Source organism: Hemibagrus wyckioides, linkage group LG19 (genome assembly GCF_019097595.1).
Source record: "Hemibagrus wyckioides isolate EC202008001 linkage group LG19, SWU_Hwy_1.0, whole genome shotgun sequence".
Classification (NCBI taxonomy): Eukaryota; Metazoa; Chordata; class Actinopteri; order Siluriformes; family Bagridae; genus Hemibagrus; species Hemibagrus wyckioides.
Window position 1 is genome coordinate 8,390,938 of NC_080728.1, and position 27,212 is coordinate 8,418,149.

At 38.6% G+C, this 27,212-nt stretch overlaps 1 protein-coding gene across 4 annotated transcripts in view; it reads left to right on the plus strand.

The window, feature by feature from the left end:
- Positions 1–7,942: 7,942 nt before the first annotated feature.
- The window catches only part of iqsec3a (IQ motif and Sec7 domain ArfGEF 3a), a 108,483-nt gene continuing 89,213 nt past the window's right edge, over positions 7,943–27,212 (plus strand). For 3 of the 4 annotated variants that reach the window (XM_058417699.1, XM_058417700.1, XM_058417701.1), the window contains exon 1: positions 7,943–8,605. In XM_058417699.1, the coding sequence (XP_058273682.1) occupies positions 8,094–8,605 (512 nt within the window). In that variant the 5' untranslated portion in view covers positions 7,943–8,093. The remainder of the gene's footprint in view (positions 8,606–27,212) is intronic. The other variant, XM_058417702.1, reaches the window with a different exon arrangement.

Genomic DNA, 27,212 nt, shown 5'->3' on the forward strand with positions numbered 1-27,212 from the left:
ACCACAACAAAAAATGTCAATGTCTCAATAATTTGTCATGTGCCCTTGACCATCAATTACAGCTTGACAACGACATCTCATGCTGTTCACGGGTTGACTTATTGTCTGCTGAGGCATGGCATTCCACTCTTCTTGAAAGGCGGCCCTCAGGTCATTGAGGTTCTGGGGTGCAGGGTTATGAGCCTCTACACTGCGACTCAGCTGATCCCATAGGTTTTCTATGGGATTCAGGTCTGGAGAAAGTGCAGGCCACTCCATTTGAGGTACCCCAGCCTCCAGCAGCCGTTCCCTAATGATGTGACCTTGATGAGCTGGAGCATTGTCGTCCATGAAGATGAAATTAGGCCTTTGTTGTTCACACAGGGGCACAATGACTGGATTATTATGTTATTCAGGTAGTATTGGCTTGTCACTGTACCATTCACAAGATGTAGGGCAGTTCTGTATTGAGTAGACACACCTGCCCAGACTGTAACACCACCACCGTCTGGTGACAACAGTGGCTGATGCATAGCGCTCTCCTTGACGTCTCCAACATCACTGGCGGCCATCATTTCTGCTCAACGTGAATCGACTTTCATCAGAGAACAGCACTGAGGCCCACTGGTCCCTCATCCAGTGTAAATGCTCCCTGGCCCATGGAAGACGATGACGCCTGTGCCTGGTGGTGTGGTCAGGTACCCTTGCAGGTCGTCTAGCAGGCAGACCACACTGATGTAAACGGTTTCGAATGGTCTGACGTGACACTTGGGTGCCTCTCACCTCCCTTAAATGTGCCTGGAGTTGAGTGGTATTCATCATCCGGTTCCACAGAGCACTGTTCACAATGAAGCGGTCAACAACGTGGGATGTGGCCAAAGGATGTCCACTTCTATGCCTTTCTGTGACTCTTCCAGTCTCTCTGTATCTCTGTCACATCCTGCTGATGACACTCTGTGACACTCTAAGCTCAGTGGCCACTTCCCTCTGAGAACATCCTGTTTGAAGCCTCGCAATGGTGAGGTACTGTTGATCAATTGTTAGGTGTGGTCTTGGTCTCATGATGTCAAAATGTGAACAGCATGATGAAGAGGACTGTTTAAATACCAATTCTAATTGAACCAGAAAATTTATTGGTCGATTCATGGATCAAACACCAGTTGTGAATTTTTCCCTTAAGCACCTTGTTAGAGAACAGCAAGTTATGCAAAAAAGTACTGAAACACTGAACAGTTGGACATGTGCATTCAAAAGTGTAGAGAAGGTCAAATTAAGTTCACCTGTAAAGGTTATAGTGCATTTTAGGTGCATCCTGAAATTTCTCTCGAAAGCTGAATATCCTTAACTTTTTGTGAGTAGTGTATGGTATAGTGTACGGTATAGCAGCCAAACTGCTAGGGGAGTGGTAGTTCAGTGGTTAAGGCATTGAACTGTCTGGAAGGTTGTAAGTTTAAATCCCAGCACCACCAATCTGCCACAGCTGAGCAAGGCATTTACTCCTCAACTGCTAAGCTGTATAAATGTAAGTCTTTCAGATTATTAATTAAATGTGAGTTCTTTCAAATGGCTACTTCATTATTCAATTATGATCATTAAGAATATTATTTATAAGAGTCTTTTCTTTTATCAAAAGTAATTCTCAATCTAACCACATGATGGAGGGAGAGATTTGGGATAGGACTAGAACTCAGTGTCAAATTTTCAATGTCTGCTACTTTTATAATGCTCATGGCAATTGTTCATGATATTTCAGCTATACAGTTTGTTGTATTTATAGGGGAAAGACTAAGAAACTGTGACAAAAAAGAGATAATGACTACAAACTTTCAGTGAGAATCTACATACAAGACACAGTTTAGATTAGCCTGACTCTCTCCAGGCAGGTCAGGACTGTGACGGTCCCAGAGCCTGTCCTGGGAAGAAGAAGTGTGAGTAACTGCTCTAATTCAAGTGTGAGTAATCTGCTCTAATTCATTCCAAAGGTGTTGAGGTCAGGACTCTGTGCAGGCCAGTCAAGTTCCTCCACACCAAACTCACTCATCCATGTCTTTATGGACCTTGCTTTGTGCACTGGTGTGCAGTCATGTTTGAACAGGAAGTGGTCATCCCCAAACTGTTCCCACAAAGTTGAGAGCATGAAATTATCCAAAATGTCTTGGTATCCTGAAGCATTAAGAGTTCCTTTCACTGGAACTATGGGGCCAAACCCAACCCCTGAAAAACAACCCCACACCATAATCCCCCCTCCACCAAACTTTACACTTGGCACAATGCAATCAGGCAAGTGCGGTTCTCCTTCTGTCCGAGTCTGAGTTTCTGCCAAACTCAGACTCGTGATTCATATTGCCAGACAGAGAAGCATGATCGGTCACTCCAGAGAACGCGTCTGCACTGCTCTAGAGTCCAGTGACGGCGTGCTTTACACCACTGCATCCGACGCTTTGCATTGCACTTGGTCACGTAAGGCTTGGATGCAGCTGCTCGGCCATGAAAACCCATTCCATGAAGCTCTCTACGCACTGTTCTGGAGGGGTGTCCCAAAACTTTTGGCAATATAGTGTAGATTTTAAGTATTGGGTGGCTTGTTCCTACACCTTTTCCAAACTCTCTCACACTCCAAAATACTTGTATTGCATTTCCTCCTTAAATGTGTTCCATTTCTATTGTAAAACAATGCTGCATGGGGGGGATAAAGCACTATATAAAGAAAAAATATTATTATTCAGTACACAGCTAGAACAGAGACAAAATGATTGTGCAGATTAGAATCTGGGTCGGCAATGCAGCCATTATCCTGCTATTGTCACAAATACAGAAAGCCATTTTACCAGGGTTAGCCAAAATCCACAGGTAGACAAAGTCCTGCTTAATCTTTGTATCCTTCAGACAGATGAAAAGACATTGTAGAGCTTGCTAACTCGCACACGCTGTTATCCATTATTTTTTTGCATTTATTTTTGAAATCTCCTTGTCCTCTTTGTTCCCTTTTCTTTAATCATGAAGCACAGCAGATGAGAATGCCAAGCTGTTGCTATGGAAACAAGGTGACTTCGGGAGTTCCCTTACCCTAAGCACAAAGTGCAATTCCATTCCACATGTGGGGAAAAAAACAACTAAAACTTTGCATTACATTAGCGCTGTAGCAGGTGTTCCCTGAGAATTTTACACGGGTGTGTGACGATGCTAAATGTTCAGGAATTAAAAAGAAAAACATGTTTTACCCGCGTTTACTAACAAGAAAGTGAGAACTCAAAGAGTTAGGGCTTTATAACACTGACAGTCATAGGGCACAAATTATGTTTTATTAAATACATTATAAATGTGACAAAAGGTCACACTTTTGAATTAGTAATTAAAATTTAATAGATTAATACACCTAACACTGTTTCTCACCTGGATAGCTGTTGTCAATGTTATAGCAATATGCTTTAAATGGTCCAGTATAAATGTAATATTTCACTTCCATGCCAACATTTGCAAACATTTAGTAAGGCGTCATGTGCTGCACAGGTCCATAATTGATTTTACACAGAAAATTACAATGTAATGCATCACAGGTTACTGATTGCATGCTTATTGCTTCTAATCAGTAATTTCATGTTTTACATGAAATCATCTTTTAAGTGATTTCCAATACACAGTGCAGAACTAATTCTCACATTATTAATAGAATAACACTTGTGCTTCATTTAGCAGTATATAAAATGATATTTAACAGAGAACATAAAACACTAAAGCTGTAAGTGCTGAATATTGCAATTTCTTTACCTTCGTTTAAGACTTCAGAGAACAGGTCATTTTACCAGGTCATGAAGGCTTCTTCCAGCTTAGACGAAATTGACTAGAAAGACAATGCAAATAATTTATTAAAACCAGCTTCAGAACAGCAGTAACAGTCATACAACATCTTGTACCTTCATGGAACTGATGTATTTATACAGTAAGGTAAGGTTTTGGGATGTTATTACAGCCAGGCATTTGAGCATATAGTATACCCATCCAAAAGAACACCCAAAGTGTTAGTGTTTCCATCAGACAACCTCACTATATGGGCAACAGTATGTGTAAACCTGTCATAAACATACAGTATGTGAGTCTTCCTCAAACTGTTCCCCTGAAGTTGGAAGTTGGGCCTGAAATCTGTTCCAGCATGACAATGGTCCAAAATCACAAATTCATCTTAATACCTGTGTTTTTGGAAGTGGATGTTTAACAAGTAACACCTTTTATAAATGTCATAAAATGTTTTAGAATTCAGAGCATCCATTGATAAAAGAAGCAATGCTTCTGATAACTGTAATGTCCAGAAAACCTTCTGTAAATAGAAATGCTAGCTTGGAGAAATGTTGGTTCTGTCGGTTAATTAGTGAATGAACCATATCTCCTTTATTCATGTTGAACGTCCTCTTTCCCCCTCAACAACTGGAAAGGTTTTTCATCAGACATAAATGGTAAGACTCATTAAATGTCATTAAATGCTTCAATACATAGCACTAAACTTGAATATGTGCACTTTAAAAAACTTAATTTTCACAAAAGGGAATTGGTGCCCCAAGGCCTCGCTCTTCCTGATGCAGACAAATTCTTTTGAACTTTACTGAACTTTTCTCACTTTCTCTACAGTATTGTGATGATGTTAACAGAAACATAAATGTCAGATGGGGGCATATATGTCTGCTTCTAGCTCGTGTTCTCAAGAAAAATATCCCAGTACTCGTCTGAATCAGAAATTTGATTTGGCATTAGGAATTGCTGAACAGAGAATCACACAACACAAGTATATAGAAGTATGAAAATATGGGACAACACAATAGTAAACAAATTCATAAATCACACAAAATAAACAAGTGACCAATTACAATATACTGTGTGTGCAAATAGAATTATAGAGAATACCTCAAATTTAGTATTCTGTCTGTAATTAAGTAGCACAAGCTTTATGGCATGGGAGACAAAGTGCAGTTGTGCAAGCAAGAGGAAGTAGACAGTTCACTGTGTACCAGAAAGTAATGAGTCCAGGAGAGAGAAGATATGGCTTATGAAACTGTTCAGGTGCCTGTTAGTATTGGCTTAGACTGTTTTAAAGCATTTTCTGAAGGGATGCTGTTGAAATAGGAGAAATCCAGGGTGTGTAGGATCTGTAGCAATCCTTGTGGCCTTATCAACTGAACAAGGACTCCCTCTTATAAAAACCTGCTGAATCAATAAGTGGCTAATTAGACCGTGATCAGGATTTGCACATGATTGCTTTGAAGTAGCAAAAAAGCAGACAGTAAAAGTTAAGATGAAAACAACACTGGGTTAGTCATTATCAGATAATATTACACAGTTGATGTCATTTGTATCTCTGCTCTTTTTTGCTCTTCTCTGCCTGTTTGCTCTTCTTCTCTGACTGTTCCTTTAAATAAAAAATACCAGTCTTCATGATCACTTTGACATGTTCGACCGATGGAATGCAGAGCAGACGTAAGCTGGCCACTTGGAACACAGTGACCTGATCAAAAGGGTGGAGTTTTAGATTCAAAAGCTGTACATCAGAACCTGTGTGCTAATTGGCTTTAATTATCTGAACATTAAAGTGTTGCTGTCGTTAAGCTGCTTTGAATTTAAGTGTAGTTATTTTGGTTCCACTCACTGACGTTACTTCAGTTATGTAGGTTATCTATGTCAATTGTCAATTGTGTGCTAGACTTCTCTGTCTTTACTGCTAACTCTCGCCAGGTCTAGTTTAAGAAGGATAAAATCTTGAGACCTTCTCTGACTAATCCTCTTCTTACCCAGTCAATGACTTTTGGTAGACAGATGTATCTCTTGTTCAGCAGTATATTATTTAAAAATAAAAATACCTTAATATATTTTAATACTGCTTTAGAACTGTCTCAGCCTTGTTTTGACAGCAACCTGGCCTCCAAGATGCTGATACTAAGTTGACTTGAAACTGTGTGTAAATTATGTACTTGCATATGCATTTTGTAATAATAATTAGATTGAAACTGAGTTAGAAATTTCCCTGAAATGCATTTGTGCAATCACAAAATTAATCAAACCTAAGCAAATTGTATTGGTGGTTCTCCTCAACAAATAGCTTAGATTTGACTCCACCCATTTTGCATGTGATGGCAACAAGCTTTCCTGTTCCTCCTGCTGAAAATCAACCCTAGAGCATAACACTACCAGCAACATACTTGAGTAAAGGAACATGGGTATTAGTACTTGTTTTGCTCCAAACATAATGCTTTGGCTTTAGATCAAATGGCTCAACTTTAGTCTCCTCAGACCACAAATCTTTTCCCAAATGCTCTCAGATGTTCTTGGCCAAGCAATCAATTTGGCTTGATCTTGGTAGAGATTCTAAAAAAGGTTCAAAGCTTTGCTGATGCTTTTAATAACCTTCTTCATCTTGCAATTTGAATTAAAATTGTACCCTGTATAACACATGCACTGTGAGTTCTTGTAAAATAAACACTATGTACTTTTTAGAAGGGATGTTAGGGGGATAACTAATTACTTGTGCTACTAAATTATTAATTACGCTATTTTCAAGACTTATTTTCATAATTCTGAGGACCTCAATACGTCATTTATTTTTATTTCTATAGAGAGAGTCACTTCGAAATAAGCACAAAAGTAGCATTCTAATATACTTAAATTTGATAGTGCAATACAGCAAAAAGAGAAATAAGCACTGGGAGGTGAGTAATTTCTGCAGGCACTGTATTTTTTTGATAGTCATCCAAAATACATCCTTTTGTGAAACACATTCTGCTTCTTTATTAGGTTTACAATTCAGTTTTATTTGTATAGCAATAAAACTGCTGAAATCTGGATGCAGTGAATAGATTGCTTGAGATACTTTTATCCTATAGTGGTTGTAGGTATCAGTGTGTAACACAGTGCAGATGCAGACCCATCAAATATTTCAACAGACCAAGCTGCTAGAACAGAACACACCTTTCCCAATCACATACATTTATATAAACTATTTAGCTGAAGGCAGCTCAAAAGACCAGAGACTAGCTCCAGGTCTAGAGAGATTATCTTAGAAAGGGGTGCGATTCCAGATGTTCATACATATTTATTTATTTATCTATCTATCTATCTATCTATCTATCTATCTATCTATCTATCTATCTATCTATCTATCTATCTATCTATCTATCTATCTATCTATTCTGTCATGTCTCAATATCAAAATGACAACATTAATATTCAACTGCTAACTGCTTCATCGTGAGGCCTGTGATAGATCAGGTGAATTCACCCTGGGTCAGATAATAGAATTCAAGGCTCCTCTTCTCGCGTTGAATTCAAACCATAGGTCAGTTGAGTTCATAGCACTGGTCATAAGTGCTAATGTGAAATACCCCTAGGGAACAAGACAACTTTGAATTGTTTCATTTATGGCTGCAAGCTAATTATTCGTGGTTAACTATTAAAAGGTAGCTTTTCTTCTGCATTCATTTAGTTGTTTATGTGCACCGTTGTAAACAATGAATGTTATCCAATTTTATAGATGTATACCCTTGGTGTAATTTTTTTTATTTACTAATAATTAAAACGCGTGTTTGAACCATTTGGCTTTCCATATTAGACCGCCCCCCCATCCCTCCACACCGCCCTCCAGATCACTTGCTTATTTCGGGCCACACTTCCAGTACAGCCCAATACATTTAAACCAAATGCTTCACATTGTATAAGTTAAGTGACACTGTTTTTGTAGCCTAATTCTACACTGTAGTTATAAACAGTTATGCACTGCAGGGATTTGTGTTAACTTTATGAATACTTGGCGAAAATTAAAGGCAGAGAGGTAACGCCATGCTGGCATAATGCTGATAAGTAAAAATGAAGGTGTGGATGGGGTTAAGTGTTGAGTGTCCACACGCTGTTCTGTGGTTGGCCACAGTGCAGAGCATCCTCCCCCACCTCCTACTACAGCTCCTCCTCTTCCTCCTGATGCTCTGATACTGATCCTCCGCATCAGCACAAGCATCCGCATCCTTACACAGCCTGAACACAGAACTCAGAGAGAGAGAGAGGGCACGGGCTATTTTTTTTCACGTATCTCCCTGACCCTCTCAAAAAACATCCAATTCAGACACTAACGGTTAGCGATGGAGAGTTTGCTGGACAACCCCATGAAAGCGGTGCTTTATCTCAAAGAGCTGACGACCATCGTGCAAAACCAACAGAGCCTCATACAAACCCAGCGGCAGAGAATCGACGATCTCGAGAGGAAGGTGCAGGACCTTATTGGAGAAAACCGGCGCCTGAGGGATCCGCATCAGCACCACCAGCATCAGCAGCCTCAGCATCAGCATCCACCTCCTCCTCCACCGAGGAGCACCAGCCCAGCGCCACCATCCGGGCCGCATCCTCCACCGGTTGGAGCTCCGGGCCAGGCTCCGCAGCATCACCCTCCTCCACCGGTTCATCACCACCACCACCCTCATCATCATCCCTCTCCGCCGCGACAGCTGCAGCTTGTGCCCGCTGCCCCACCGTGCAGCGCCGGTTCTCCTCCTGAGGAGCGAGAGGAGCGCGCGAGGAGCCCGCGGTGCAGGTCGCTGGTGCCGCAGCCGCCTGTGAGCCTCTGCCGTTCGGCCGGACTCGCCAGAAAAGCCGAGTAAGTCAGTCACAGTTTCACCCACCCGTCATTGCAATTCCTCCCACGCAGCCCTTTTCTAACCTTGAGCCCCGCGTTTTCTTCTCGGCTTTGAAAGATTGATGCTCATTTAAAGCTGTTTTTAAAACACCTCAAGTGCTGAATAAGATCTGCAGCGTGCATATGTTTTCCTTGTTTCTTAATGATCATTAGAATTCACAAGGGGAAAAAACTGTTAATTCAGCACTCTTAGCGTTAATTCAACGCATGGGGATCTTGCTGTATGAACCAGAAGTCATGAATGCTTTTTAATTACTCCTGTAAGCTACAGCACAGTGTGACTCCAGCACACAGTTTGCTCAGAAAACCTGCTTTCAGATGTCAAAAGCATATTTTCCAACACTTTATCTAACATAAAGCACTGATGTACTATTATTATTATTATTATTATTATTATTATTATTATTATTGTTATTATTATTTAAAATAAATATATACAGTTAAATATGTTAAATCCACATAGGTTAAATAAGCAAATTTAGAAAAGTATAACATGCAGTATATCTTGTGAATGGTTGGAACCAAATTTACTGCATGTATTTTGCACGCAAAGTTGATTAAGTTGCTAACAATTAGATAAACCCATGCTAGATGCTATGTATTAAAGCTCTTTAATGAGTTTTAGCGGTATATTAATTATCGAACAGTAACTGCTCATTCTGAATTATCACGTCATTGATCACAGGCGTTAATCCCTGTCCTTCACGCTTGTCCTTTGACCTTCAGTGATGCTACCTGCATATCAGCCTGTGAACTGATCTGAATTTATCTGCGATATACAGTACTTGCAGAATTGCTTTACCATTTTACATGAATTCTATCTAGAAATCTAGAAACAATATGAATATATTAGGTATTATATTTCAGTTGTTTTATTATTTGTGTCAATTGTATCAGTGCTGCATTTATGTTTGCCAGTTTTTGTGAAGAAGATTCTGAGACAGCGAAAAAAAACCGTCTCATTTTGATTTTCGGTGTTACTGTTCACCGAGACTTTTCTGAACCAGAGCAAATAAAAAAAAAAAAAACATTCAAGCAGGCAAAATACAACACTCTAAGCAATATTGTTGCAGGAAAAAGCAGAATCTTCATTGTGTTGCTCTCATGTTACTTGACCTCTTTATTTAAAAACAATCAGTATGGCTTGTTTTTATAAGTATTGCATGCTGAATTTCTGCCAGATCTGGAGAAATTGTGTTCCACTATTAAAAGCAGTAAATGCCTCTGCAATGCATATGGATTCCGTTTAAAATCCGAAAGCAAGGATGTGAAATGAAATACACAAAGGGATTTATCATAAAGGAGTAATTTCTTACTTTGCTGATTGAAGTGAATGTAATTCCTTATTGTATTTCATTTTAGTTCCATCAGTGTGTTGCAGTAGTACCACACTGAAAGGCAATCACTGTCCAATTTCAGCCCTGAGCCGTACACACTGATGTTCGCTGCAGACTGACTTTTATTTTCTCTCTCTTTCATCATTCTGTCTGCACCGATCTTTGAACCATAAATCACCAAGCTTTTCAGAATTACTACTAAAACATTCTAAAAGTTTCGACTAAGTTTTGATTTATTGATAAAAATACCTACAACTCACACCTCAGAGTAAAGTTTTGAAAGTTCTTAGGTTCACCCAGTCTGTGCATCACTTCACATATTTAACTTTATTTGTAAATTCTAAAGTTGAATGATTTTTGTTGTTGTTGTTGAGGGTTTTCTTTTTCTTTTCTTTTTTTTTTTTGATAGACAAATTCTTATTTTGGTGAAATGCATCATGAGCTGTACCATCCATTTATGCTGTCAGGGAAGGATGAAAGCATTGTTGCTCTCACTGTTATAATTGACTGAACTAAACTAGCTTAAATGATTGCAGAACATTTTCATCAAACTACACATTTAATCTGCGCAGAGAAAATAAACGTCTAAGAATGAAGCCAACTTATGTAACAAAAAAAGCAGCTCGCTTCCATTTTCTAGGTCAGAAGTATAAACTTTGAGGGTGTTTATTTGGCTTGAAGCCCACTATCTGACTTGCTAGTCTATTCTGAGACCACTTTGTACTTTGCTTCAAGAACATCTACCTCTACCAATTCACGAATCTGAGAACTTTTGAAGACTCTTCACTATTTTTGCTATTAGAGGGCAGTAGTATTCTTGCTGGGAGTAAAATTGTGTGGTTGGGAAATTTGTGAGGACTCGCCTCGATCTAGCAGTAGAAGCCATTAAGACAAAAAGCAGGCTAAAAATTCAAGATGTACATCAATAGGCATATTAAACATCACATCTTCCAGACTAAAGCAATATGACAAATTGCAAATTAAGCTTTACATAGACCTTACCCTAATAAAATAAAATTAATATATATTTTTTCCTTGAAATCAATGTATATATGATGATGCTTTGTGTTTAAAATATTTTTTAAAATAATATACTGTACCAGATATAAAGTATATGATGCAGTATGTACAGATGCCACATTTTCATCTTTTATTCTTTATATACATACTATATATCCTTTATATTAATTTTATATAGAATGTCATACATCTGTCAAATGCAGTATTGAAGCATCAGTAGAACATTTCTGTTGTAACTGCTTACCAATGAAGTCAGCAGTCTTGCTCAGTTGTAAAATGTTTTCCCTTATACTCTTTTTGTCACGATTTGGATTGTGCAATGTAGATGCATTCAGGTGTCTTCGGTTATAAAAACAATGGCAGATGTTGTGTTCACGCATTGCATATTCACTGACAGATGGTACACATCTTCAGAATGAGAGGGAAAAAATACCTATATTAAGTACCTATGAACATATTTACACATACATACATATACAGCTCTGGAAAATAATAAGAGACCACTGCCCAATCTCCAGATTTGAACCCTATTGAAAACCTCTGGAATGTCACCAAGAGGAAGATGGATGGTCACAAACCATCAAGCAAAGCTGAGCTGTTTGCTTTTTTGCAAAAAGAGTGGTATAAAGTTCCCCAACAGCAATGCGATAAACTGGTGGAGAGCATGGAGCCAAAACACATGCAAATCAGGGTTATTCCACCAAATACTGATTTCTTAATGTTATTTAGCCAAAGCATGAACACAATTTGTTTACAAATTATTTCCATTTAGTTTTATTTGAGTTATTAAAGCTCTGCAAATACTGCATGATCTTGGGTTATTTTGATGTGTTGTCATTTCCTTTAAATATACACTCTAAATAACAATAGTTATATTTTGGATTTAGGAGAAATATTGTCAGCAGTTCACAAAAAAAGACACAAAACTGTTCATCTCACCAATACATGCACCTGGAAGAAAAAAACATAAGAAACTCATTATTTTGCAGTGGTACGTGACATTACACAAGGAATTCTTACACACTTCTTCACTGCCACTTTATCCTGGTCAAGACCGTGGTGGATCTGGAGCCTATCACATTAACTCTGGGCATGAGATGAGACTATATCCTGAATGGTATGCCAGTCTGTTGCAGAATACCGTGCATATGGATAATTATATGTTCATTCATACAATTTTTTTGACAATCTGGGGGCACTTTTGTATAGTCACTCCACCTACTGACATGTTCTAGGGAGGTTGAAGGAAACCAGTGAATGCTAGAATAGATATGACAACAATAGTTAGGAAATAGATATTATGTCTAGAATTCAGAACAGCTGACATTCAGGACCATGGTAGGGTCCTCATGGGATGACTTCTAATTAGCATTTAGACTAAACCTATGCACCATCTCCTGTGACCTGCCTAACATCTTGATTCTACAAGAGCTCAAAAATATATCCCTGAAATTGCTACAGCTTTTAATGCAGTTTCAGGATTTAAAGAGAAATATTCACCCTCTAGTGCATACAGTACATAAAAGTGATTACGAATGCATGTTATATATTTTTATTTACTGAAACATGCACATTTGTTAGGGTTTTTAGGGTAGGCATGCTACTCTAGCTATTGAGGGACAGTTATATTAAAGTACACTAACGTTTCCCTAATATTAATATCACATTTAAATTCATGATAGCAGAAGTAATGCAGAAACTGTGATCAGACAAATACAAGCTGCTTATGAAGTAAAATACTTTCTTTTTTTTTAAATAACACTATTATATAATGCCTTCTTTAAAAGCACAAATACAGGTCTGAGTGAGGAATTAATGTAAACTCTGTAGCAAAGTCTTTATCAGGAACTAAGGCAACAGTAATTGGTTAAAAACTAAATTAAACTCCATAGGAACATATAAAATAAGAATGCCTGAATTTCTGAGAGAAGGCATGGTGAGAGGTTGTAAATTAATCTGACTAAACTTCAGCTATGGTGCTGTTTTCCTTTCAGGCTGGGAAAGCATGAGTTTGCATGTTTCACTTGCTGGCTTAGAGAGCACACAGATGCTTCATTCTCTACTCACAGCATCAGCTTGAATTAATGGATGTGCCTAGCTTATGTTGAGACACACACACATACACAGATGAAAAGTTGGACAGAGGTGAGATGGAGAAGTCAAATGATAGCTTGGGTCAGCTCCATGCCTTTGTGGTGTGTTTCAGAAAGGAGTAAGTGAATCTGACATATGTTAATTACTTTGCCACTTATTACAATATGTATTATAAGGTCATCATTGGCAAGATTGCTAGACAGTGGTAGTTTTGACTGGTTTAATGAATAGCTTGAAATTTGAATTGCTTCCTTTTTATCTGTATCTGTGTTCATTTAAGCTACCTTGGTCATGGGGATTAGTTTTGGCTTTAGCCACCTGCCTTCCGTTTTATCATGCTTTTAATCTGGACCAGCTCCCTAGGCTTGGCCTTTCTCCATCTACACCAGGAGTGTATTAGATGCTGTTTAAGTGATATTTGTGACATTATCTCTCTCTCTCACACACACTTCCTAAAGTTTACAAATCCCCAGGGATGCATCTGACAACATCAAGATACCTGTAATTTCCCAACAATATATACAATTTGATTTAAGCCATCTGTATGCATACTGGCATGAATTTAACTAGAACATATTGCTAAAAACATATTCATATATTATAAGAAGTGTTTCTTACAGCTATTTTAAAATCTTTTTTTAAATTCTGGAGATAAGGATTCTTTTTTCTTTTCTTTTTTTGCTAGGCTTTTACTTTGTCAAACCCCATGAATGTTCTGTAAGAGTATCATGTTTACTAGTGCACTTGAAAGTTATACTTGCTAGTGCACTATTTGGAATTTAAACATAAATGTTTCAGTACTGCTTACCTATTACATTTTACTTATTCCATCCTTAAAGACGGAAAACTGTTCTCTGGCCATTTCATCAAGTTAAACAAATAACTTTTGATGTTGCATTTCTGCCAGCTACAAAACACATATTAAGCACTACTTGTGCTGAGGTCATGAAATTGATTTTGTCTCACAAAATCTGCAGGAATGTTGTTTCTTTCAGTCAATACATTTGAAGAAAATACACACTGTACAATATTGGCAAATTAAGTCTATAATAAGAAATGTAGGTATACAGTTATTTCCTGTATCTCCCTTTTAGTCTTCTTCAGACTATTCTGCCCATGAAGGGATTATCAGTCTGTTTGCCATGCGAATGCTAGACACGTCTGTCTGGTTATAACAGGGCGACTGGCTTCAGCTTGCATGCTGCAGAAATTCAAATCATGAATATCCCATTTTGTGCAGAGTGGTTTTAGATTGCTTCATTTCTCTTCTTCTTTTTTCTACAGCATCTGTGAATCCCTTGCACATCATTAGCCAAAGCTTGCATAGAGTCACATATCAGCTCACTGCTGGGTGTATGCATGTGTATGTGTATGTGTGTTTTGGGATATGAATTATTTTTTCATGCTGTGTATAAAGGTGACTGTGCAAAGGTGACTTACAAATCCTGGCAGCAAGCCTTGTTGCTCTGTATGGACAGCAGGAGGGATGGAGAGTGAGAAAGAAATTGGATGGAGAGAGAGATTGAAGCATGAGCAAGAGTAATGAATCCTAAGAGCCACCGTGATTGTACAAATGAATGTACGTGACACTCAACACAATGGTTTAATGAGAGAAAAAGAGTGAGATTAAGGGAACAGAGGCTGGATTTGGAGTGGCTTGACATTTGGCATGACGCTGCTTTGATAACAGTTTATACTGTGTTTATCTCTGTTACCTTGGGGGATATTGCAGCACCACAAATGTTTGAGAATGTGTTCCATTTAAATGTATTTGTGTAGCTGAGAGAGCTTGTCCTTGGTGAGCTGAGCTGTCTCCAACGATTAAATGGCAACCTGCATAATGATGATTATAGATGAAAAAGGTGCATCTCTAAAATCAAATTATTCAGTCTTTCATTTACCGTTTCTGGTGGGAGTCACAGAGGCAGAAGGGAAAGGAGGTCAGACCAAATTTAACCTAGGGGATCCATAAACTCCAGACATTCGTAAGTCAGATGAGAGTTTTAATCTCTCCAGGGTATCCTGGATCTGCCACAGGGTCAATGTCAGGAATGTGCCTATTACAGCTCTAGCAGGAGTTGTCCTTGAGGGTCTACATGCAAGTTAGCTGAACCATTTCAACTGGCTCTCCCTAATTGCCAAGCTCCAGCCATGCTGTCACCAGCCCTATTTGTCCTCAACTTTTCAGCATCCTTCAACAAAGTCAATCACAAGACATTCTTGTCCATCCTCTTTTGTGACACAGCATGGCAATGGTTTGCTTCTTGCCTGGTCTGAGTGTTAAATCAGGTGACATGGAGATAAACCACATGTGGTCCATGCAGACTATTCAGCTGTGTCCCACAAGGCTCAGTGCTGGGTACTCTTCTCTTCTCCATCTATATACACTCTCTTGGTATGGTCATATTCTCACATGGGTTTTCTTATCACTGCTATGCTGATGACACTCAACTCACCTCCCCTTTCCTGCCTCAGTCACTAATATTTCTGCATGGAACTCAGCATGTCCAGATGGCAGCTCATCAGAAACTAAATCCCAGCAAAACTGTGCTGTTCTACATCTGGGTTACACTGGATAGAGCAATTATAAATAATTCCCTTCTAAAACTGTGTACTGGTCAAAAAGTACAATTGTGTAATCAGAAAATTCATTATAGTTTTAACATGAAGAGTCTATTTTCTTGAAATTATTAACTGGTCACTGGTGAAGACTTGACTGCAAAATTGTTCATGGCAATTGCAGTGCTAAAGGTGTCATAAGAATTGTAGTCTGAAGTCATTAACAAGCTGTTTATTTCAATTGCCGTCCAAAGCCATCTTCATGATTTTTAATTGGTACCATTCACAGTAATCTCATGTCTCATTGCTGTCTTCTCTCCAGCAGCGAGTAGTATTCAAGTGATGAGAACTCCAACCAGAAGTAGGCTATCAGGATGGATTAGGCAGGTCCAGAGAGAAAAAGGCTTCATTGTTACTGGTATCAGTGATCTGGTAACTGCTCCTGGTAACAACACTTACATTTGTAGCTTGAAAGAGGGAGAGGGAGTGAGAGAAAGGGCAAGACAGAGAAAAACAAAATATTTGGTATGCTTATTGTCACATAATAGTTAAGGACAATTCACATTGTGTGCAGAGTGCAAGCAGGGACTCGAGCAAGACTAGCTATGACAGCATAACTAAAAGGGAGAGCCAGAGGGTAACACAGACGTGAGGGCTTCCTGGGACATAAAACAGCAAGCCACTTCACCTTTGACAAACCTGACTGAATGAGAGTGGGGGGGGTGACAGCATACAAACATCCAAGTTCACCAAACACTCTATGTCCGTGAACCCTTGAGATCTGCTCCTTTACCTAACAAAACACTATTCACAAAAGGCTTGACTAAACAAATGTTTTTGGCCTAGGCTTAAACAAAGAGAATGTGTCTGAGTCCCTAACACTAATTGGAAGGCTGTTCTATAACTGTGGGGCTTTGTAAGAGACAACTCTGTCCCCTGCTGTAGCTTGCATCATTTGATGAAAGCATGTGCGGTGGATAATAAAAGGTTCAATTGGGTACTGTGGCACGAGATCATTCAGTGCTTCTAGGTAAATAATAGTATTTTATACTCAATGCATAAATTAGTCCTGTACGCCACTGTACTAGCACCAACCATTTTATAAAAGCCAAAGGACAAAATATCTTAAAATGGTGCAGATAGTATGAGTTGTACTTTTTTTTTTCATTTCATTGTCTGTACCGCTTATCCGATCTATACTCGGGTCACGGGGAGCCTGTGCCTATCTCAGGAGTCATCGGGCATCAAGGCAGGATACACCCTGGACGGAGTAGTACTTTTTCTTTTAAATTAAGTATTGTTAAGAATTTTATCTGAATGTCTCCATTTATATATTCCGCAAGGTTATTCATTTACAACTACATTTAGCTTGGTGGGCCTGGGATTCAAACTCACAACCCTCCAGTCAGAATTCCAACACCTTAACCACTAAGCTACCACTTCCCTTTGGTCCTGGCCTATAGTTGGACAACTGACAGGGGTCGAGGTCAGGGTTTTTAATCAGGGGTTTGATAACTGCTAGTTTAAAAGATTTAGATAGATAGACAGATTAAAGTGTTGACCCATATAAGTTAAAAACCTATGCAACAAAGTAGCTGTCACAGCTGAGGCCACCGGTCCGACACGATATCTCGCAGCAGGCCATGAAAATGAAATACGTGCTGAATCAGGAGCTGGGTTGTTTCTTTGGCTGGAGGGAGCATGGGCGATGGAATGAAGTGGACCATATTGGAGAAGTGAGCCACAACAGTAAGCATGGCATTGTTGCCAGCAGACCAGAGAAGGCCAGTTACAAAGTCCATGGATAGGTGGGACCAAGGGCACCTGGAGAGAGGTCGTAGATGGGCGGAAGGCAGTGACCTTGATGGCTTGTGCTGGGAGCACATGGGGCAGGCAGCAATGAACTCATTACATTTACATTTACATTTCTGGCATTTGGCAAATGCTCTTATTGAGGGTGACGTACAAGAAAGCGCTTTGAAATCTCTTTCAATGAATTCATTAACACTGGTTCAGTAGGTAACAGACTTAGGATACCATCAGCCTGAGTTATTTTTTTTTCTAAATGTACATAAAACATACAACAATACATAAAACAAGGAGGTAGGTCTTCATCCATCGTTTGAAGACAATCAGTGACTCGGCTGTACGGACATCTAGGGGAAGTTCATTCCACCATCTCAGTGCCAGAACAGAGAAGAGTCTAGAAGTATACCTACCTTGTACCCTGAGAGATGGTGGGACCAGTTGAGCAGTGCTAGTGGATCTGAGGGAGTGAGGTGCAGTGCAAGAAGTAATAAGAGCTTTGAGGTAAGATGGTGCTGGTCCATTCTTAGCTTTGTAGGCAAGCATCTGACCGTCTGGCCAGCTACTGGAAGCCAGTGGAGGGAGTGGAGCAGTGGGGTCGGGTGGGAGAACTTAGGCAGGTTGAAAACAAATCATGCAGCTGCATTTTGGATCATTTGCAGTGGAAAAATTACTGAACAATTTCATTATGTGTCCTCAGCCAAAGGGATGTCAGTAGTTAAAATAATATGATCTAATCCAGACCCAGCTGTCTTACACAGAGAACTGCCCATGACCATGGTACAGAGAGTATTTTATCCCAATTTATTGCAGTGTTTTCTTGAAAATGTCAGATGATATTAAATTTCTAAGTCTATCTGCAAATTTACTTGAAGAATTCAGCAGGGAAATCCAGGCGATCAAAGACAACAGAAAACATCCAGACATTTTATCATTTCTCTTTTTCCCCTGTTATTACCCCATTCTAGTTATTATTTCTAATATTATTTCTTCAACATTACTGTTGAATTGCCTTGTACCCCTTTAGCTTGTTCTTTCTTTCTAGCTAAAACACTCATTTGTATACACCAGCACAAACTCCTCAGGTAATTGTAAAAGGTCATACAAAAGCCCCAGGATGATGTCCTTATATGGCTGCAGAAATGACAGACCTAGCTAGCAGAGCTCTTGATTTTCTAAGCATAAGATACACTAGGCTTATTATGGTAATATGAAATACATTGGCATAGAGAAATAAATATGTTCATCAACATTGGAGACATTTCTTGGTCTATTGAGCTGTGAACATGTGTACAACCAAGAGTACTCTTGCTCTTACAAGGTCAACTGTGTACTGTTAGCTTTTTCTATGCAATGAAATTTCTGCTTGTATTGTTGTACATCATTAAATGTTAGAGGAACTGACTGCAGAATAGAGTCAATTTAGTCTATTTATAAATTGCTAATAATTTAAGCCATTTCAAATTAGTTATATAAGCTCTTAGTGCTATAGTGCTAATGGAAATGTATACACACATCTCAATATTTTGTGGTCTAATTTGTTCAAGAGCAATTAAAAGAAAAACTCAACAGGCAGATTAATACATCAATTTTAATTGTGGTGAACAGTGCAGATCTTCTTAGGTTAGTTTCAAGAAGTGATAAATTAGAGTTAGCTAAATTAGAGATAAATTTTAGTTAGTTTGAACAGAGTATCAAAGACAGTGAATGAACAGAGCACACTGAAACGACTGAAGATCACTTTAATAAAATGATACTTTCTTTTCACCTGAAGGGGTATTGTTGTGTTTTGGTGGTTATTTAAACCATAAACCATACACATTATTTTGATATTCATGATATGAGTCAAAAAAGCTAACAGTCATTACAATGCCATTGAACATTGGAATAAAATGAGGCTAATTACAAAACTGAAAATTAGCATAACATTAGCAAGGTAGCAAGCAGTTTCAAGGCATTTATGAGTTAACATTATACAGTCCTTGCAGTTTTTTACTACATCATTTCTCTTTATTTTTTTCATTTTGTCACCTTATATCTTCCAGAATTTTTTATTTATCACTCACCGCTGAGTCCACCACTTCTCTACCATCTTTCCTCCCTGCCCAGAGTAACGTCATTTGTTCACTTATGTTAACCTCAAGGTTTTTAGGGGTGTCTAAGAGCATGCATATGTTAAAACACACCTGCTATTTCCTCTGGGAAAATCAAATTACTTACATAATTAAAGTCATCTTGCATTCTGTAGTAAATTTCGGCAAGCAACATGTTTTCTGGGAGTTCACTTGACTGATGAATGTGTTGTCAATAGAATGGCCGTAATTGACTCTAAGCCTCCAGCCTACTTGGACTATCTCTCTTTGTCACATTGGCTTAGTAGTTGCAAATCCAGCAATGAGACCAAATACCTTTTGAAATCATACAGTATTTAGAAATCTTGACTTCAAGATTTGTGTTCTGGACGGTCTTTCAGTGTAGGTCAATCTGTCATTCTCTTTAGGTTCACCAGTATTTCTCTCGTTTCTGCCCACCCCACCCCCCACCCCCCCTCTGTAAATGTGCTGTGTAGAGGAAGATCAGAGCTGCTTGTGACAGCACTAACCTTTCAAGGATGCATGGTTTATTGATACGGAATGAATGTAAGTGTGTGTGTGTGCAGTGTGTTTTTCTGTTTCTGTATGCTTGTGCGTGATGGCAGAGAGGCATTTCTGCGGGGACAGCTCAGCTCAATTTACTGCAATTTTCACCAAAATAAAATCCATTCTGTAGACCTGGTCTGGTGATTTTAATGCATTCTTATTACATTTACCTCAGCATACATGCACCTACAGTGTATGTGCTGTCAGCTTCCTTTTCCCCTTTAGTCTCTCTTCTATATGTCATGGTTGCTTGTGCTAGTAATAATTCAAAGTAAAACCTTCTGTGTTGTGTGCGTGTGTGTGTGTGTGTGTGTGTGGAGAAAGAGAGAGAGAGATTTGAGGGAAAGGATGAACAAAGTTGAGAAACTTCAGTGACTTAGAAGTGGATTCAGAGAAGCACATAAACCTAAGCATGTGCATGTTGCATGAAGGCCAAAAAACCCAAAACAAAACAAAAAACCTACCTAATCTGAAGGACTCAAGTTTTATAATTGTAAACCAGCAGCAGATCCACTGTTACAGCAATTATTCAATCAAATGCATTATGTTACTAACTAAAGGCAGCTAATCAGACCAAGGACTAGCTGAACAATGCATTAGATCAAATGAGAAGAATTTTCACAGATTTTTGAGTCCAGTTGACCCTCAGTCTGAATAGTGAAGTGAACCCATGAAACTGAAAGATGAATTCAGAATATTAAAAATGTGTGGAGAGGGAAGCATGGGTTAATTGTTCTATATACAAGTTTAGAACAGATATACAGTATCTCATCTGTTCATGGCTAGAGTCCATGGCTCTAGTCAAAAATGATGCAATGCCAGTATAAACAAAACATAACCCATCTCAAATTGTGTTAATTAGAGTCATAAACTAATCACTAATGATTAAGCATTAAAAGATACAGAATGCCAAATGAATCTCTTTATCATATGTAGGCATATTTATAAGCATTACTTAAATTCTGAGATGGTGTCTTGTTATTGTCTGGGCTGTCAGTGTCAGTGCCTACGTTAGAACTAAGGCATCACTCTCCGAGTGTCACTTTTGACATCGATCCCTGCTTCTTCCAGCCTGTTTATCTGTTCAATGAGGTCATGGATGGAAGAACTACTGAATATCAGATCAGCCAGCTTATTCAAAGACTGGATAGATGTTCTGGATAAGTCACACAAACATTGTCACATAGTCTTCAATCAGTTTGGATTTATTTTGCATGGGTTAAAACCTCTCAGGGAAAAAAAAGTGGCACTCATGCCATTATAAGTCACTGATGTAATTCTTCATCTTCGGGTAGACAGTTCTTTTATAAAGACATCACTGTAAAAAATGCATCAGTGCTTGAGTTTATGTTGTATTTGCATTTGTTGCACTGTCACTGAGGTGCCTGTGTGACACTACAGTGATAGAAAAACATTTACATATTTAAACATAATGAAATCAACCAAAAACATGGATCTGGCAAGAATATAATTTTTTTCCAGAGCACATCACATTTCTGCAGTGCTACTTTTCTGTCCTTTTCCGCACTTTCCACATCGCAGGTCAGATTAGCAGCTCACATCTACCTCCCAAAATGTTGCCTGTAAGTCATAATACATAGCATTTTTGGTTCACTTACTACAGTCAGGTTGATTCAGTTTCAAAATCGCTTTTTTTATTTACTGCAATCACACTGCACTAGAGTCTGCACCTGTGAGAGATTTCTGTGTTCTCCCCAGCTTAAACAAACCACACAGAGAGGCAAACTCACTTGAATACTTGAGTGATACTTGAGTAAAAGTGTTTGGCACCTTGACATATTGGGCACCTTGTTGTGACATGATGTATTTGTGGATGGGAAAGAGTTTATGATTTATAATTGGGTATAATATCATCTACTTATTTTTTAAGTGCCTGTGACTGGTTGTTTTGGTTTTGACCTTAACCTGGCAATATTTTGTACAATATTTGTTAGACTCACTCTTCCTGCTTTGTATAATGTACAGTTCCTTCCAGCTTCTTCTTGTAACGCAGAGTGCATACAGGATATAGTTGGAATTGAGTACGAAAAAAAACTCTTGTCTCCGGCTCATGTGAGCTAAAGTGTACCTTCTTTCATTCCTTCACTTACTCTCCATGAATATAATGAGACGATCTGTCTCTTGGCTGTGATATTGGTTTGTAATTACTAATTGGTAAAATGTTGCTCTCTTCTCTCTTCTCATTTCATTCAGTGCAGATGTTCACAGCTGGCCTCTTCAGGGGTAGACAGAGGGTACCTTTTGTCCTTCTTTAAGTAGGTAATTAAAAAACAAATGAGTCATCCCTTTATTCATTGTGAAAATACAAAGTATACAATTACCAAGCCCACAATATGAAGTAAGGAACAGATAATGTCAGGGGTGGGATGCCATGGAAAAATGCCACATTGAACGCAAAAGCAGATCACAAATTATTTCCGAAAAAGGAAAAAAAAACCCAACAACAACTGTTAATTACACTTGAGACTTCATACATATTAAAGCAGCATCGTGTGGGTATTTAGAGATTTAGAGGCCTCTCTGGAACAGACAAGCTATTGTAAGCTTTTTTTTTTTGCATCAACCTAATTGATGCAAAAATACATTGTGACAGACAGTGCTAAAAGAAGCATAAATATCGGAAGGTGCTAAATGCATGCATGCAATGTTAAGTTTAATTTGATAATTAAAGATGTACATATCATTTACGCAGTGCCACAGATCGGATCTCAGAGTTGGTCCGTTTTAGACTAAACTATCGAAAAATATCAAGCTTCTTCCATCAATCAATCGATTGAGATTTTGATTAATTTAGTTGTGTGCTTGCCATTTGCTGTGTCCATTGGACTGCACAGAGAGCTGATTCATTTCAGTATACAATGTTCATCCCATGTCATCATAGCGTAGACATTTGATATACATGTGATGTGTGAGTGCTTTGTAAATGAATGAAACTTCTACTTGAATATCTTCAAACACACTAGGAAATATTTAACTAATAATTATACTGTGGTTATTTATTGTATGTTATATTCAGGTTGATTTTGGAAGTATTTGTAATTTGTATTTGTTTGTCTATAAACTTAAAGCCTTTGGTACTTCAAGTGGTTTAAAAGCCTTAACATTAATCATCCATCCATCTATTACCAATTAAAAATCCCAAGCTACAAAAAAGATGTTCATGAGTATCACTTTAGCATTTAATAAACTTTGTCAGTGCTATTATTAATTTTATTAGCCCTTTTACTGTTTTTGTTTTTAGTATTTACACTCTGAAACACTTTTAAATGAAATGTGCTTTTAAAGTTTATTATTATTATTATTATTATTATGGTTGTAGCCTGGAATTTGACTGTTGGTCAGTTGCATAAAGAGAACCTCACCTTCTATTCAGAATTGTCATTTTCCAAGATTAATCCCAGCTGTAGTATTATATGTAATTAACATGACATGAATGCTAAATTACTAATGAGTCATTCATATCCTGGCAATCCTGTTGGACTTGTACATCTGCACCTTTTGTCCCTTGGGGTTGCTGGCAAATGTCATTCACTATTACCTAACAGTCAGCCATTTGTGTATGGTGAAGGTCTGGGCAGATCTTTTTGCAGTTTTTTTAGAACACAGAACCCGGAATTGTTACTGCTGGCTCGAATGCAAATGCAAATGTTAATTTGTGGCTGGTGTGTTTTCAAGGTCGTTTAAGTTTAATGCTGGGTTAATCAGTTGTGTGAAGAGAGCTTTTCATCAGTTCATTGATCAATGACTGTGTTATATTTCCTAATTTATTTTACACCACTATAAAAACAGACACACATATTATCCAAGTCAACAGAGAGTCTCATGTTGATCGAGTAATGCACTCCCTTTGGAAGTTGTGTGCACAGACTATTAAAAGCTGTCTCGGGTCACGGCCATTAAGGAAAACATAATTAGAAAAGCCATTTACAATAATGATTAATTAGGCATTACCGTTTCCATATCGGTATTATGTACGGTCACTAGAGAATCAGCCACAGATGTGTGGGTGTGGATAAGCCAACTCTCACCGATTCTGTCTCTGGTTTTCTGATCCTATTTACATCTGGTTACATTTACATCTTTCATCTGTCTACTAGCTATGTAAGATTTAAATCGTATGCTTTAATACGTGTAGACAAATGCATCTCTGGTTTGCTGAATGGAAATCTAATTGAATTGTCATCCATTGTATATAAGTCAGATCACAAAAGCTGACAGTCGGCTTTCTGTGTTTCTTATCATTTCCTGTTGCTCTATGTAAAAAAAAAGAAAGAAAGAAAAACTGAAAATATAATATAGGTTTTTAATTTCTTTAAACTTTGTGTAGAGTAGCACTACAACACTATTATTAACACTACTATAGCCCACTGATTTCCATGATCTACACTATATTGCCAAAAGTATTCGCCCACCCATCCAAATAATCAGAATCAGGTGTTCCAATCACTTCCATGGCCACAGGTGTATAAAATCAAGCACCTAGGCATGCAGACTGTTTTTACAAACATTTGTGAAAGAATGGGTCGCTCTCAGGAACTCAGTGAATTCCAGTGTGGAACTGTGATAGGATGCCACCTGTGCAACAAATCCAGTCGTGAAATTTCCTCGCTCCTAAATATTCCATAGTCAACTGTCAGCTGTATTATAAGAACGTGGAAGTGTTTGGGAACAACAGCAACTCAGCCACGAAGTGGTAGGCCACGTAAACTGACGGAGCGGGGTCAGAGGATGCTGAGGCGCATAGTGCGAAAAGGTCGCCAACTTTCTGCAGAGTCAATCACTACAGACCTCCAAACTTCATGTGGCCTTCAGATTAGCTCAAGAACAGTGCGCAGAGAGCTTCATGGAATGGGTTTCCATGGCCGAGCAGCTGCATCCAAGCCATACATCACCAAGTGCAATGCAAAGCGTCGGATGCAGTGGTGTAAAGCACGCCGCCACTGGACTCTAGAGCAGTGGAGACGCGTTCTCTGGAGTGACGAATCGCGCTTCTCCATCTGGCAATCTGATGGACGAGTCTGGGTTTGGCGGTTGCCAGGAGAACGGTACTTGTCTGACTGCATTGTGCCAAGTGTAAAGTTTGGTGGAGGGGGGAATATGGTGTGGGGTTGTTTTTCAGGAGCTGGGCTTGGCCCCTTAGTTCCAGTGAAAGGAACTCTGAATGCTTCAGCATACCAAGACATTTTGGACAATTCCATGCTCCCAACTTTGTGGGAACAGTTTGGAGCTGGCCCCTTCCTCTTCCAACATGACTGTGCACCAGTGCACAAAGCAAGGTCCATAAAGACATGGATGACAGAGTCTGGTGTGGATGAACTTGGCTGGCCTGCACAGAGTCCTGACCAAAACCCGATAGAACACCTTTGGGATGAATTAGAGCGGAGACTGAGAGCCAGGCCTTCTCGTCCAACATCAGTGTGTGACCTCACAAATGCGCTTCTGGAAGAATGGTCAAAAATTCCCATAAACACACTCCTAAACCTTGTGGACAGCCTTCCCAGAAGAGTTGAAGCTATTATAGCTGCAAAGGGTGGACCGACGTCATATTGAACCCTATGGATTAGGAATGGGATGTCACTTAAGTTCATATGCGAGTCAAGGCAGGTGAGCGAATACTTTTGGCAATATAGTGTATCTATCTATGACCAAATAAGGAGTAGGGCAACCTTCTAACTTCAGCACAACAACTTCTTAGTTCTGTCATTGGCATATAGTTCTTGTTTGCATTCTGGACCTTCCCATTATTTAACAAATGAATGATGTGGAGTCTGAACTCAAGAGCATCACATAAACTTTAAAGATGTTTTAATCAGTATGTGCAGGGCCATTATCTTCCTGGAATATAGGAACACAATCAGGAAAGAATGTTTGCACCATGGACTGCACCTGGTTCTAAAAAGTTTCTCAAGCATGTTGGCTATTGTATGGCACTGTAAAGCAATCATTGGACCAAATGATTTCCACAAGATACTATTATGTATCCATTACCTTGATTAATAAATGGCAACCGACATTGTGTTTCAAAGGCATCTGTTGGATTCCTTTAAAAACACATCTATCCACATGTAGGCAATACGGTAAAGGTTGACTTATTATACTTTTTTTAGTTTTTCTTATAGCTTAGGGGTTCAGGTTTTGTGCTTCATATTTTGTGCAATGGCCTTTGATGCAAAAGGTTTCTGAATGTCAGCCCTGCCATGAAGTCTAGCTTTCTGAAACTCATAACGCACAAGTCATAGAGGTGCTTATTCAGTTCTGGGGATATTTTTGTGACTTTTGTGGCTTTTACCAACTACACTGTGTACCTCCCTGTCAGTGAGCTTCACCTTGTTTTTCTATTGTTCTTTGCTGATTCTTTTTTGGCATATGCTCCAATTACTATTTTTTTAAACAAATAATTTTCCAGTTTTTGTGACTAGTGTAAAAAAATCAAGCATCCAGTATTTGGCCTCTGTCACATCATATGTTAGTTTCCATGATATCTCCTATATTAATGTGATATTTTCTTTATAGCTGATACATTCTGCTCAAAGTCAATGTCATTTTTTATGGTGTCTTGGTTATTTTTGTCCAATCTGCCTTGAGATTGGACAGAAATATTTTCAAGTCTAGTTTAAATAGATACAACCCTTCTACACAGTACACATGTAATAACCAGGTATAGCAGTATGTCTCCCAATATCTCAGGTAATATGTAGAGTTGCCATTATTTTTGCTTTTGTACAGAGGCAGTTGAGTTTCCAGATGTATTTCCCAAGTATTTGTTCAAGTGAATTTGCTAAGAGCTGTGGTTTCCCTTATAATCCCACTGAACCACATTATAGCATTATTCTGCTCCAGTATTTATTGTAATTTCATGAAAGTCTTTTAAATAAGGTAAAGGGTTTATTCAGCTGCAGTAGAGTAGTGCTAGTTGTATATATTAGCTATACCATGTTATCAAAAGCCGTACTCGTAAATAATCCTTTACTGAATTTATAAAATGAATGCAGGGCTCAAATAGAAAAAAAAAAAAAAAATGAAATAGAAGATATAAAGGAAACAGGACATGCACTGTGTGCAATAGCCTGGGCTCAGGAGAGAAAACAAACG